This window comes from Anas platyrhynchos, chromosome 2 (genome assembly GCF_047663525.1).
Source record: "Anas platyrhynchos isolate ZD024472 breed Pekin duck chromosome 2, IASCAAS_PekinDuck_T2T, whole genome shotgun sequence".
Lineage (NCBI taxonomy): Eukaryota > Metazoa > Chordata > Aves > Anseriformes > Anatidae > Anas > Anas platyrhynchos.
Window position 1 is genome coordinate 101,641,713 of NC_092588.1, and position 12,734 is coordinate 101,654,446.

General features: G+C 40.4%; 1 protein-coding gene across 17 annotated transcripts in view; it reads left to right on the top strand.

Annotated features, from left to right (window-relative positions):
* The window catches only part of HECW1 (HECT, C2 and WW domain containing E3 ubiquitin protein ligase 1), a 257,827-nt gene that overhangs the window by 50,502 nt on the left and 194,591 nt on the right, over positions 1-12,734 (top strand). For 3 of the 17 annotated variants that reach the window (XM_072033308.1, XM_027451327.3, XM_072033307.1), the window contains exon 2: positions 11,083-11,140. The exons of the other annotated variants lie outside the window; for them this stretch is intronic. In XM_072033308.1, the coding sequence (XP_071889409.1) occupies positions 11,114-11,140 (27 nt within the window). In that variant the 5' untranslated portion in view covers positions 11,083-11,113. The remainder of the gene's footprint in view (positions 1-11,082; positions 11,141-12,734) is intronic. 17 annotated transcript variants of the gene reach the window in all.

The window sequence follows — 12,734 nt, forward strand, 5'->3', positions numbered from 1 at the left end:
TCCTTTAGAAGAAAAAAAAAATACCCCCCTTTCCATTTGAACAAAGGTGACCAAAAAGGGAAAAGTAGTGCAACAACAGGCATGTGAAGACTAGAATGTCCAGAAAAATTAGTCTCTTTGTTGGCATAGGTCCTATTTCCAGGGATATTTCTCTGGTAATTGTGTATTTGATGATGATTGTGCATGATTTTTGTATGATCTTGTGCAATATTCCACGCAGCTTCTCAAGCATACATTTAATCAAAGTTTATTAATTTATCTAGTAAATAACGCCACCAACTTTAACCTGAGAATTATCTAGAGAAAAGTAATTCCACTTTGCTTGTTCATCAGCACAATTTGCCTAACATTTTTCTTGACGGTTTAGATGATGATTCACAGGTCACTCGTGATTCACTAGGCTCACTTGTTTGCAATTTCACTTCAAAACTCCAGAGCCAACTACTGGTTCCTGAAAGGACTTCTGATTTTCATGCATTAAGCATAAAACTCAAATGTACACGAAAGAAAACATGCTACTTAACAGTGTTCATTTCCTGTTGATTACTTTTGATGGATGACTTTGCTTGTATGCCACAATGCCTAAGTAGAAATTACACAGCATGGGGGAAAATAACTGGGGGATTGGGGCGGGGGTGGGAGAAACCAACCTTCAGCTGAAAAGTGATAGCTTTATAATGAAGGTGTTTTTGTTTTTTTTTTTTTTTTTTGGTTATAGAAACAGCAATGAATTTCTCATTTACTTTCTTTTTGTGCAGCTGAAGAACACACAACTGTGATACATATATATTCTTTAAACAGCATTCTTCAAGTTAGATCTGATCACTGGAATTCTGTTAGGGAATTACTTTGGCATCTAAATTAGTGTGTGTAAATTATGCATGCATGAGCACAAGAAATAATTTTGTGTTCATAACAGCCAATTGTACATTCAGACGAATGTTTGCATGCATAGTCACCCATTTGGAATCAGGCCCAAACTAAATTAGAATTAATACCATGGGCTAGTTCCAGGATTTAGCTCTCGGTCTGTTTATAATAATGTAATATACATTAAAAATATCCACCTCGGCAGAGTGCATCCTGCAGAGGCTGTTGTAGCTGAAAACCCTTGTAGCTGCAGCAATCGTATACCATCAGGTAAACATGTACATGTGAGATAAGAGGTTGGTACATCGAGTAGAACCGTCATCAACATAAATTAGGTGCATGTGTAATGCGAAGAAACAGGCTGGGCTGCGTAACAGAAAATAGACAGAGATGCCCCAAGCACCTCTTCTTTTCAACCTCCTCCGCGCCACGCTGTGTGAGCAAGGGCTGTGCAAATTAGATGGACTATTTCCAGGAGACAGCCACTTCTGTCCAAAGCCCCTGAGCTGACAGCGTGCACTTTAAAAGTAATAATAGCTGCCAGCCACCGCGGGCCCCAGGGGATGGGATCCTGACGTGCTGCACAGCGTTCAACAAGCACGCCTGATGTCTTCTGTCAAGTCAAGTGGCCAGGCTTGAGGTGCAGTGATGGAGGAGAAGGGGCAAAAAGCAGTCTTCTGGCTTAAAGCCTTGTGGATGTTGCATCCCTTTCCTCCTGAGCATCTTCCACTGCTTGGACTGTCCTGTGAACAAGGGAACCATCCCCAGTGTCCTCCCTGTCCCCGCCAGCTGTGGTGAGATGGGTGTGCTCGCCAGTCTCGGTTTCAGCTGATGAGGTGTTTGGGCTCGAAATAGCCTCCCCAAAGCAGAGGTGTAACTTTATTTTCTGTGAGTGGAAGACAGTTCCAACCATGCTTTCGGAGCAAACCATGAACAAGTTCAAACTTTTTTAATGCCAGAAGAGAAAAGAGCACTCAGCTGTCCTAAAAAGATTATTTGGTGCAGTGAAAGGAGTACCAAAAGAAGGGAAGAATACAAGGAAGCAAGGAAATGATCTTAAACAATGAGTTGTATTAAGAAAAAGGGGTTAACTTCTGCTTGTTTCAATGCAAAGAAATTAGAATTGTAAATCTGATTTTATTTATTTATTGTATATTAATTAGAGTTATATAGGGTCAGATGACTCTGCATGAAGTCTTGGCATCAGATGGAATACTGATCCTGTTACCTTAGCTACTCATGTGACCCAAAAATGAGTATAATGAAAGTTTTTTTTAAATCAAATTTTTAATGCAGATGTTAATCTGCAAAACTGAGCTGTGTTTGTAACAAAATCTTAGAAGCTTCCTGATGGCACCGCAGGTGTGTTATATATAGAAGCAATCTTAAGCAGGTCGAGGGAGAGCACAAGAGGAAATCAATCAGTTCCTCTGCAGAAAAATAAAAATAAATTCACGATGTATTTACTTATTGTTTTGGGGTAAGACTGTCCTTTAAATTCCCAGGGTTACAGAAATGATAAAATGTATTCAAGTAATTAACTTGCTTTGGAAAAGATTACTTATCCTTAGAAATTGTTTTGTTACTTAGCCCTTTATTCTTAATCCTGTATGGAAATATGGATATGGAAAGCAGAAATAGAAACATTCTCTTATAAATATCTTTCTCTAATGTCTGCTTGTCTGAGAGAGCTTGTCACTTAATTTTTATTCTTAAAAAATATATATCAACTGCTCTCACACTTACAGAAGTAAGACTTGGCTTTGATTTTGTATTTTTATTTTTTAAATTTAATCTACTGCTGCTTTTTATAGGGCAAAACTCAAGGGAAAGCAAGGTGTAATTAATGGGGTCAATGTTTCACCCTTGAAGAAGTTAACAGCAAATTATAATCAATTTCAGCAGTACAGGAATTTCACACATTTTCACACAATTATTTCCTAGGTCTTTTTAAAAATAAAACAACATAATCAATTGGAAGTAACTGTTTTTCATCCAGGTCATGTATTTAAGACTGTCTGAGATCCTTTGAGAAGGTGAAACGCTGCTGGTCTGACCCTGTTTAGATGGGAATTATCTAAATGGCCTGGTTTTGAAGATGTGCTTCATCTTGCTCTTTCCATTTAGAAAATGATGCATGGCAAAAAGCGGGAGGTTAGTGGCCCAGGTAGGACACACTGGTCTGTCTGCTGTTGTCCTTGTGGCCAGGTTTCCATGAAAATAAGCTTCCACTTCCCCCCCCACGGTGAATATGTCCTCTGCTCCAACTCTGTCTACTTGAAAAATAGCATTTGCCTTCTTCAGTGGCCTTTTGTAAAGCCTAGTGCTTGTCTGCCTGCCTGATTCATTATGCTATTTATCACTTTTATCGAGTATAGAAATCTCTTTCGCTTATAGCAAACTTGAAATGCTGTGCAAGTGGACTGCCAGATAAATTAGTGATTATTTGTGTCCAGCAATCATTGTGGCTTTATGTATTATCTGTGTATCAGTGTCACTCAAGTATCCCCTTGCTGAGATACCAAGCTTGCTGGTAACTCCAGAGCTGGCACCGGTTGTCTGCTTTTCCCCAAGGTCCCCTGGATCATTCCTCAACAGAGTCCTGTTGAGGTCGGTCCCCAGGGCATTTTGTGCAGGGAAACATGGAGCCAACCAGTTACCAGAAGTAATACTTCTGGTTTGGGACCTATTTTTATTTTTATTTTTTTCCAAGGAGGAAAAATTCAATCCTTTTATATCTATATTTTCCTTTATGTCTTCCTTTCAAAGTTTTCCTTTTATATCTTCCTTTAGCAACTGGGTCTGTGAACATTGCTTTGAAGAAGTGAATGGTATGATTCTAAATACAACTCTGTGAGATGCTGTTACATTAACCTTTGCCTGTGTGTTCATAAGGAAGCAAATAGAAGTTTAGCATAGCTAGGCCCAGAGCTTGCAAAATCCTTTTAGGTAGTGGATCCGGCCCCCAAATATAATCTCTTTACTGTAACTTCCATGTTCTGCACAGAACTATCCAACAAACAAAACAAAACAAACAAAAAAGAACCTTCATTTCAGTAATAAATTCATTTCTTTGGCGTGGAAAATGCCACTTTGCTGTTATAACGTGGTTATATCTACAGTAAAAAGAGAATGAGATGGGGCCACAGGGTGGTTCCACTGAAATAATGACACTGAGCCTTGTCCAGTGAGCAGGGTTAGTGGGTTAGTGTCGTGACAGCGAGGCTGTGTACCCTTAGGATACCCAGTGATTTAGAAATGAGCTAAAGGATCTAGCATTTATCTGTTACAGAAGTTTGATTGCTGCTTTCTTTCTTTTTTTTTTTTTTTCCCCTCCTTTTTGGCAATTAGATGTAAGCTGTAGATTGTAGATACTGGTCATTACACCGAACAATTGGGAGAAGATGCTTCTGGTGCTGCTAATAGATAGCTGGATGTTTCTGTGTCACAATTCATCAGATAAGTTGAGGAGGTTGCCAGCTCCAGAGATGTCCAACAGCAGCTTGTTATACTTGAAGCTTGCTGCTTTGCAGACACAGGCTTTAGAGGCTTGTTGCAGTCAGAGAGGAGTAATGGCATTTAGGCAGTGCTAAATAAAGTTTTCTGTCTTGTACCTTTTCCTGCTGTAAGTCTAATAGCTTTAACATCCTACTCAAATACAAAATAACATAATAGTTTATTGCATAGCTGTCATGTGTTCTATTTTTTTTCAACTCACTTTATTCCCCCATACCTACTTTCTGCTTTGGCAAAAAAGATGCTTCTAGACAGACCCAGAAATTGCATTTGCAAGTACAGGGTTTTAGAGGCATCAGGATAAGTGATGCAAATACTGACTCTTCACTCATGCCTGGTTCTTGGAATATGGCTTTGGCTTCCTTGTGCCTGATATCTGCAGCTTGTACAGTGGTGAACTTCATTTGGTAAGCATTAATCCAACTGCATGTGTTAGTATTCCACTGATCCTTCAGGACGGCAGTTCAGATCCAACTTCATTTCACAAGTGGCTGGCGGACTGTGTTAAACTGTTTTTCTACTTAAGTCAGTGTACTGCCAGGTATCCACATCACCAGGAAAATCACGATTGTAAGAGAGAGACTGAAGACTTGAGGCCAGGCCCTTCAACCAGTTGTTAATTATAGTCTGTTGGAGCCAGTGGAGTGATGAGAAATTACTCCGTCTGAAGAAGTGGTGTTGTACACAGTTCAACCTGGTCAAACAAAATGTTTTCTATTAAGGCCAGCGCTGAGTCCCCGTGGCAGAGCTGTGGGAAGAGTTTGGCTGCTGCTGCTGCTCTTGCAGTTGTGTCCCACAGTAAGCAGGAGCCTTTTGTGCCTGGTTGCTGGACTGCTGATCCCTGTCATCAGCATGATGTTTGCTTAATAAGAAAAACAGAAAAGTAGCAATAAGTATATATGGACCACTTCTCCTGCAAAATGTCACTGCTAACCAAAATGTTAGGTGCAAGTGGGTGGATGCCTCATTTCACCACATGTAAGAGGATAACTAAAGCTGAGGATAAAGGAACACATCACCTCTAATACACTTCCTTTTGGTACAATGATGCCAACTTTCTTTAGTTTTCATTGTCTATAGCCACAGCATTATATAACAGCTAAATGTTTGGTGAATTGCCTGGCAAAATCTGGAGGAGAGAGGAGGAGTTGCTGAGGAGCCCCATTTTCCAGAGGCTCACCAAAGCAAGGTGAATTTTGTTCTCTTTCATAACTTGATCCCGACATTACTGCAATGCTTGTTCCCTTTTCAGTAAATCTTCACAGCTGCTTGTTGTCCTATCTGCCTGGCAGGCAGATGAAACACTACATCATCCTATTTCCATTGCCTCTTTCAGGTGGGCTCAGTTTGTCCTGAGACCACAGCTTCCTACAGTAGTCATTCTCTTCAGACTATGTTCCTCTGAAGCTCTTGGTGGGTAGGTGGGTGTCTCTGAGATTTCACCTTGTTGGAAGCAGAAATCATGTATTTTGTTCCATGTTCATATGTCTCCTTGCTACATGGAGGGCCTTGGTTCAGGACCTTGCTTCTAAACTACAACTTAATGTATCAGCATTTATAATATCAGTCAGATTTTTAATAATGTCAGCTGTTGGTTATTGCTGCTACTACCCAATTCCTTCCAAGGCTGGCTTGCAAACTGAGAACAACGTGGTAGATCTACAGATTAGCAGATGGAGGATCTCACCTGAAAAGGCCATGCAGTTGTAATCTTTTTAATTTCTTTGGTATGGAGCAATCAAAGGTTACATTTTACATCGAAATGTACAGATTTTATGCATTACTTTACTGAAAAATCTAGAGTGCTTTCCACAACAGATGTAGCTCTGATTTTGAGCCAGATTTCAAGACAACTGAGGTTTGTCTCTGTGCAATTAAAATCCTCAATTAACATATTAATTCTTTTTCCTAATAACATTACTTTTTTTTTTCTTTTTGTCTACTGAAGGAAAAATAAAATGACTAATTTGTATACTGGTTTGTGAGATATTTAGCTAATTTGCACATGATAATTTGTAAAGATCTGTCTTGCAGTCACAAAATTGAGCATTTATTCTAAGGGATGTTATATATTTCCTGCTGTAGCTAGATGCATTGTAATAGTGACTTCATATAGCAGGCATAATTAGCAAAATTGGAAAATACAAGATTTTTGGTATGTTTTTATTTGTTGAGACAGAAGGAACACACACTTCCAGCATAAGTACCGCTTCCTTCTTTTCTCTGATCTTTATAGAAAATAAAAAAAACTTTCAAATATCAGACTATCTGAGGAGGTTAAAAAAAAGTCATTCTGATCTCTTAAATGTCATTCTGATCCCTTTAATGCAAAGACGATGCTTAAAGCATTCAGCAGGCAACTGTTAATTAATGGCATATTGGGACTGATGCAGGGGGCAAGGGCAAACGAAGTAGTGGAGGAACAGAAGAGCGCATCTGCAAAAGAGAAAAAAGCATGACTGCTTTTCTGTTATTGGTAACAGAACTGTTAATATTGTTGGTAGAGAAAAGCATATCTTTTGTTAGCAAGGCTGTGGTGCTCCGTCTCGGTATGAACTGGTGGCTCAATATTTGGGGAGCAGTGCTAGACGAAGCCCTGTGCAAGTGGCATGGAGCCTACGGGGAGCTGAGCACAAGCCTTCGCTGATGCCAGGAACAAACTGTTGACCACTGGGGGAAATAATTTTTCAGCCTTGAATGGGTTTTCCTGCAAAGACTGCATTGTTATTAAGCAGCACTGCACATCATGCCTGGAGATCATTTGTGCTAATTACTATACAAACCGCCTCAAGGCACTAAGCAGTTCACAGGCTAAGTGCAAGCAATATAGAAAGATATTAAAAATAAATAAAAGCACAGCAGCAGGGGGCAAGGATACAGTGGAAATTGTGTATGTGTAGCTTTGTGAACATGTATGTAGATATGTAAAACATGGATTTTAGTTGTTTGCACATCAACTTTAGCATGATCAGAGGTTTATCTTTTGGTTTCCTAAACAAGTTGCTGCAAAAAAAGTGTTTCTGAGTACGCATTTGAAGGAAGATGCCAGGTACCAGCAGGGTGTGAGTTTTATAGTCATGTCAGGAAGGGCATGGTATGCATTAAAGATGTTAATCAGCCTGTATGATGAGCAGAGCCATCCAGAAACTATCCTGCCACTGCTTAAGAGGCGGGGGTGGGGGTCAAGCATCGGCTGTAGGGATTAGCAACTGCTTCTGTGCAGGAAGGGACAAAGCAGGAGGAAATGAAAAGTGGAGGAGGAGAAGAGGAGATACTGTTACAGCAGAGACAAAGGAGATAAACCTGGAGGGAGTGGTGCTGAGGCGCAGCTGGGCTTGTCTGATCTGGATAGCAAACAAGAAACCTTAATGTTAAGTGATGGGTGATGAAAGAGAAGGTGTTAGAAGAGTTGAGGGAGGTAAAAACAGAAATCAGGAGAAGGAGTAAACACTGACTGAATAAACTTGAATTCCCCAGGGTTTTCAGAACGAGAAATGGGTTGGGAAAACTCCGCTGCCTGGGGGGACTCTCCTCCTCACTTGTCACTTTTGTCTGGGCTCATGCTAATGTCATACAGCGAGCTCAGAAGAAACCACTCATCTTCTGGGGATGCAGGAGTGATTTTGTTGAAAACCTGTATTGTTCCCAACAGGGAAAAGAAGGGATGCTCAGGCTTGCACGTGGTCCTGACACACGAACAGCCCAGCTCCTGTAATTTTTAGTCACTGTTCCTCTAACCTGCTTAGCATACAGGCTCAAATCCTGGTAGTACTGATTTTCCAGGCTCTTGAGAGTATGTTTGTGTACACCTTTACTGAAATAAGTGCTTTTTAGACTTGTATTGCAATAGCAACTGAACGACCCCATGATGGACTGAGAAGGGGAGGGTAAATGCTGCTCTAAATGCCACATGAAAACTGAACAAAAGTGCCAAGAAATGTGCAATGTAAATGTAAAGATGGAAGTTCATAGGTGAACAAGGACAGACAAAGAAATACAGAAAACCGTGTTTTATCTAAGTGATGTTCTGTGTGATCACAGGCTCTCCAGTGTACTTTAAGAACACTTCAACCCTAATTACACTTCTGAAGCACTTATTTAACAGAGAAGTCCCCCTGAGTAAATCTATTGATACGTAAGATAGCGTTTTTGCTGCTTATTGCTATTAAAGCTGGAGCATGCAGCCCCACATGCAATGTACACACCTGTGGGCGGGCAGAGCCCTGGCCCTGGGTTGCACCCCACTGCCCCATGCTGCGTAGGCTTCAAATGGGGCCCGAGTGTGCCTGGGCCTTCCTCAGTCCTGCCACAAACCCTGAGTGATGCTTGCTTTCTGGCCTGGATGTGTGAAGGCATCCCAACACTGCCTGTCACATTAAGTGCAAAAAAATGTTTTCTCTGCCTTTCAGGGTGGGAGTGGGGCTGTGTGTTTTTCACGCTGCCTATGTATAATGAAACTTTCCCTTTCTGAAAGCTGCCTAAGAATCTGATTAGGAAGAGAACCATGCTTTTTCTCCCAAACCACAATAAGCAGAGACTTGGCACAGAAGAGTTTTGCAAAAATCACCAGTATGTCATTCAGCTTTTCCTGGCAACACCACATTTAAGTATGTACGTGCTGGTGTCCTAAAGAAGCACTGGTATCAGTCACCTTAGCAGTGTCATTGCGAACATCCTGGCAGAGACAGGGAAAGCACCATATGTACCTTTCACTAGGTTGCCTTACTTTTGCTTCTGGTACTGAAATGTAAGCAGCCTTGGTATGTTTGTGTCTCATTTCTTGTTAGTAAAGCAAAGCGACTGGGCTATGTTATGGAAAATCCTACAGAGTATTAATTTTTCCCATGGGCAAAGCTATTAAGTCTCAAATGAGCTTCCATGTGGCTAAAAAAATGTACATGGTGACAGTGGTTTTGAGAGGTGGTCCTTCTTGTTCGGAAGAGTTTTTATGCCATGTCCACTGCTCACGGACAACTGAAAACAGTTTGTATGGATAAAGTTCACTGAGGTTGTTTCCAAAGAGGGCTTCATCTAACTGTGGGATAAAGCCATTTTGCTTCCAATGTAAATAGACTGTTTCACTAAAAGCAAAGGCCACCAAACTGTAGGCAGTTGGTAAATTTGGGACTGAAATGAATTATGTACATGAGACTTAGTGTCTTCCAAAGAAGGGCACAGGGAGATGACAACATGACGTGCACTTTAACTTTCTTTAATTTCATGGCTGTTATGTATTTTAAAAGTCTTTCTGTCTGATAAAATGGCATTGCTTTATTTATTTATTTATTTTTTTCTTTAACTGAGCATTTCCAAACAGTGGATATTCTTCCTAAATTTGCTACCCTTCCCTCCACTCTTGGTTGTCTTGTTCATTTTTGTACTGTTGAATTAGTAGTTTTAGTAGTCATTTAAATAATTTTTTATAAGATTTTTTTTTCTGCTTTCTTGAGAAGAGAATGCTGAGGGGAGACCTCATCAGTCTCTACAACAGGAGGTTGCAGCAAGGAGGCTGTCGGTCGTTTTTCTTGGGTGACAAGTGATAGGACATGAGGAAATGGTCTCAGGGTTTCAGGGGAGGTTTAGATTGTACATTAGGAATAATTTCTTCACAGAGAGGGTGGTCAAGCTTTGGAATGGGCTGCCCAGGGAAATGGTGCAGTCCCCATCCCTGGAGGTATTTGAGATATGTGGATGTAGCACTAAGGAACGTGGCTTTGTGATGTGATGTGGTAGGTCACGTTGATGGTTGGACTTGATGATCCTGAAGGTCTTTTTCAATCTATGTGATTCTATGAGACATGGGATATTTGACTAGTTTGTTGCTGAGGAGCTTTCCCTTCTAGTGCAGTGGAGGAGCTGCAAATGTCATAGTGCCTCAGTCATAAAGAGGAGCAGAGAGAATGAATTGAAAGCACAGATATAAATGCTGCTGCTGGGGCTGAATTGTGGATGTCTTTCACATTTTTTTAATTGAAAATGCTGTTATTGCATGTTTGGGGAGCCTTCTGTCCTTGCTGATTAGCTGTCACTGATTCGGGTTGAAGTTTCTTTGTTTCATTTCTTCTCCCTGTGTAGTTTTGTAATATGTAGGTTTTTGAAGCACTGGTTGAGGTTAATTAGAGAAGTTGAGGTTCGTTCATTATTTCATGGTCTGATCTTAGACTACAAAAATTATGTTGGATACCAGATTGGTTCAAGTACAGCATACTAAAATTAACTTCCTTTGCAGCTGGTCCCCATGATATCCAAGGGTATCAATAAATTGACAGGACACAGAAACGCTGGTTGGCTGCCACCGCTCTAAGCTCCCTCAACGTGAGGATTTTATGATGAACCTGAAGATCCACTGGTGGTGTCTTTTGTTATATCTGGGCTTCTTGATTTCTTTCAGATGCTTCTTGAATGAATATGGTGCTTAATCTTGTATAGTCTGCAAAATTTACTGTAGTTAATCCCATTTGTATTTTTTAAGCACACATATTTCAGTGTTGAAGTGCATGACAACATTCAGGTCTACCGGAGCATGGTATCATACACTGTTAACATGGGTAAGATATACTCACTGCCCAACAGTGAGGCAAGTCAGTTAATAAAATGTTGGCAAAGACAGTGTTGGTAGAAAAGCAATGTTTATAAATGTCGCTTATGTTGCTTACAGGATACATGCTGAGTTAACCTCATTGAACTTTTCCCCAGGAATTGATGCGCGTACAATTGGCGGGTCATTATGCTGCTCCACCTGTGTAGTGTTAAGGTCAGTGTGTTTTTCTGATTATAAAAACCATCCATACCATTCCATTATAAATTCACTACCATTCATAATGGAATGTGCCAAAGCTCAGAGCTCGTTGCAGCTGCCCCCGGTCCATGTTTAAGATCAAACAAAGCAGTTCAGGTAATCTGAGCACCTTTTCAACAACACGTCCAGTCAAGCTTCATTTGAAATGATCCTTCCTTGTTTTGTTTCTGTTTTGTTTTTGTTTCATTTTTGAACCTGCTAAGTATCCATCCGATATCAGTGTTGTTTTTGTATTGTGTTTTAATACGGCCTACCCAAGAATTTTTCTCGAATCAAGCCATGGCAATTAAGATCATAGCAAGGAGGTCCTGGGAGCAGCAGGCAACTGTAATGTTGCAGTTGCACGCCTTCATGCGTAGGCAAAGCACAGAATGCATCAACCGCTCACCTTCACAAGGCATTTCCTGAAACCTACAGCTTTTAACTGCGAATTAATTCTGAGTCATCAAGGCACACAAATCAGCCATCACAGCAGACACTAATGTGTGAGATGCAGGAATGTATGACTGGCACTAACCACGTACGAGGGGAACCCGTGAGATGATGTGCATGCGTAACACACTGCTGCTGTATGCATCTTTCTGCACAGCTTAGTTCTCTAATTGTCATGCATTATCAAAGCGAGACAGAATGTGCATTAAAGCTTATCTGGTGTTATTTCTGTCAATGAAATGTTGTTATGGTTGGGGTTTTTGTTTGTGTGTTTGCTTCTACATTTTTTTTTTTTTGTTACTAGTCCTCCAAATAGCATTAATTCTGTGAAGAATACAAATTCTGTGAACATCCATGTATCTGATAGGTCATTATATTCTTCTGGTTTCATGAGGATGTATCCTTTTTATATTGAATTTTGCACTGTGTAGTAGCTAGTGGGAGCCTCCAGCACTGGCTGTTTTGCTGTGGAATGTTTTGAGCCTCTGTGCAAATTAGCAGTGCTGGAATTGCTGAGGAAATAGATACAGCCTCTTGGTAATGACAACTGTGAATTTTTGTGACAGTGTCCAACAGCACTCTTCCTTTCACCTCTCCATAGTTGTAAACTCAGTGGTATTCTACACTAAACATGTAAAATTTCCCCAGAAGCATCTGCTATACAGTGCATCACAAGGTGTGTTGGAAAGTCATGGGGAAGAACAATACCTTTGGTGAAAAGTAATCCTTGAATGCTCTAGCTCATGAAAACTGTTCACAACCTGACATCTCACCCAACAATATGACTTTTGAAACTGCTGCATGAGGTAAGTGCATCTCCAGAGGCTTTCAGCAGTTTCTTTCCATTACTCCGGGGAAAAAGAAAAAAGATAAAAAGGAAAAAAAAATAAAAAAAAATAATCAATTTTTCAATTTGGCCACAGTCCAAAAACTAAATAGAATATCCTCCCAAAAGAGAAGATGCCCTTCGTTGTAGGATTGCATGTTTTTTCTCAAGTGAAGAGACCAATGAAGGGCACTTTTAATAGGAGAAAAGATTAAGAATAGTTTTGTCAAGTTCATCTGTTCTGATGTAGGTTCCTAGCTTTTGAATAAATGCATTTCTCACCACTACATA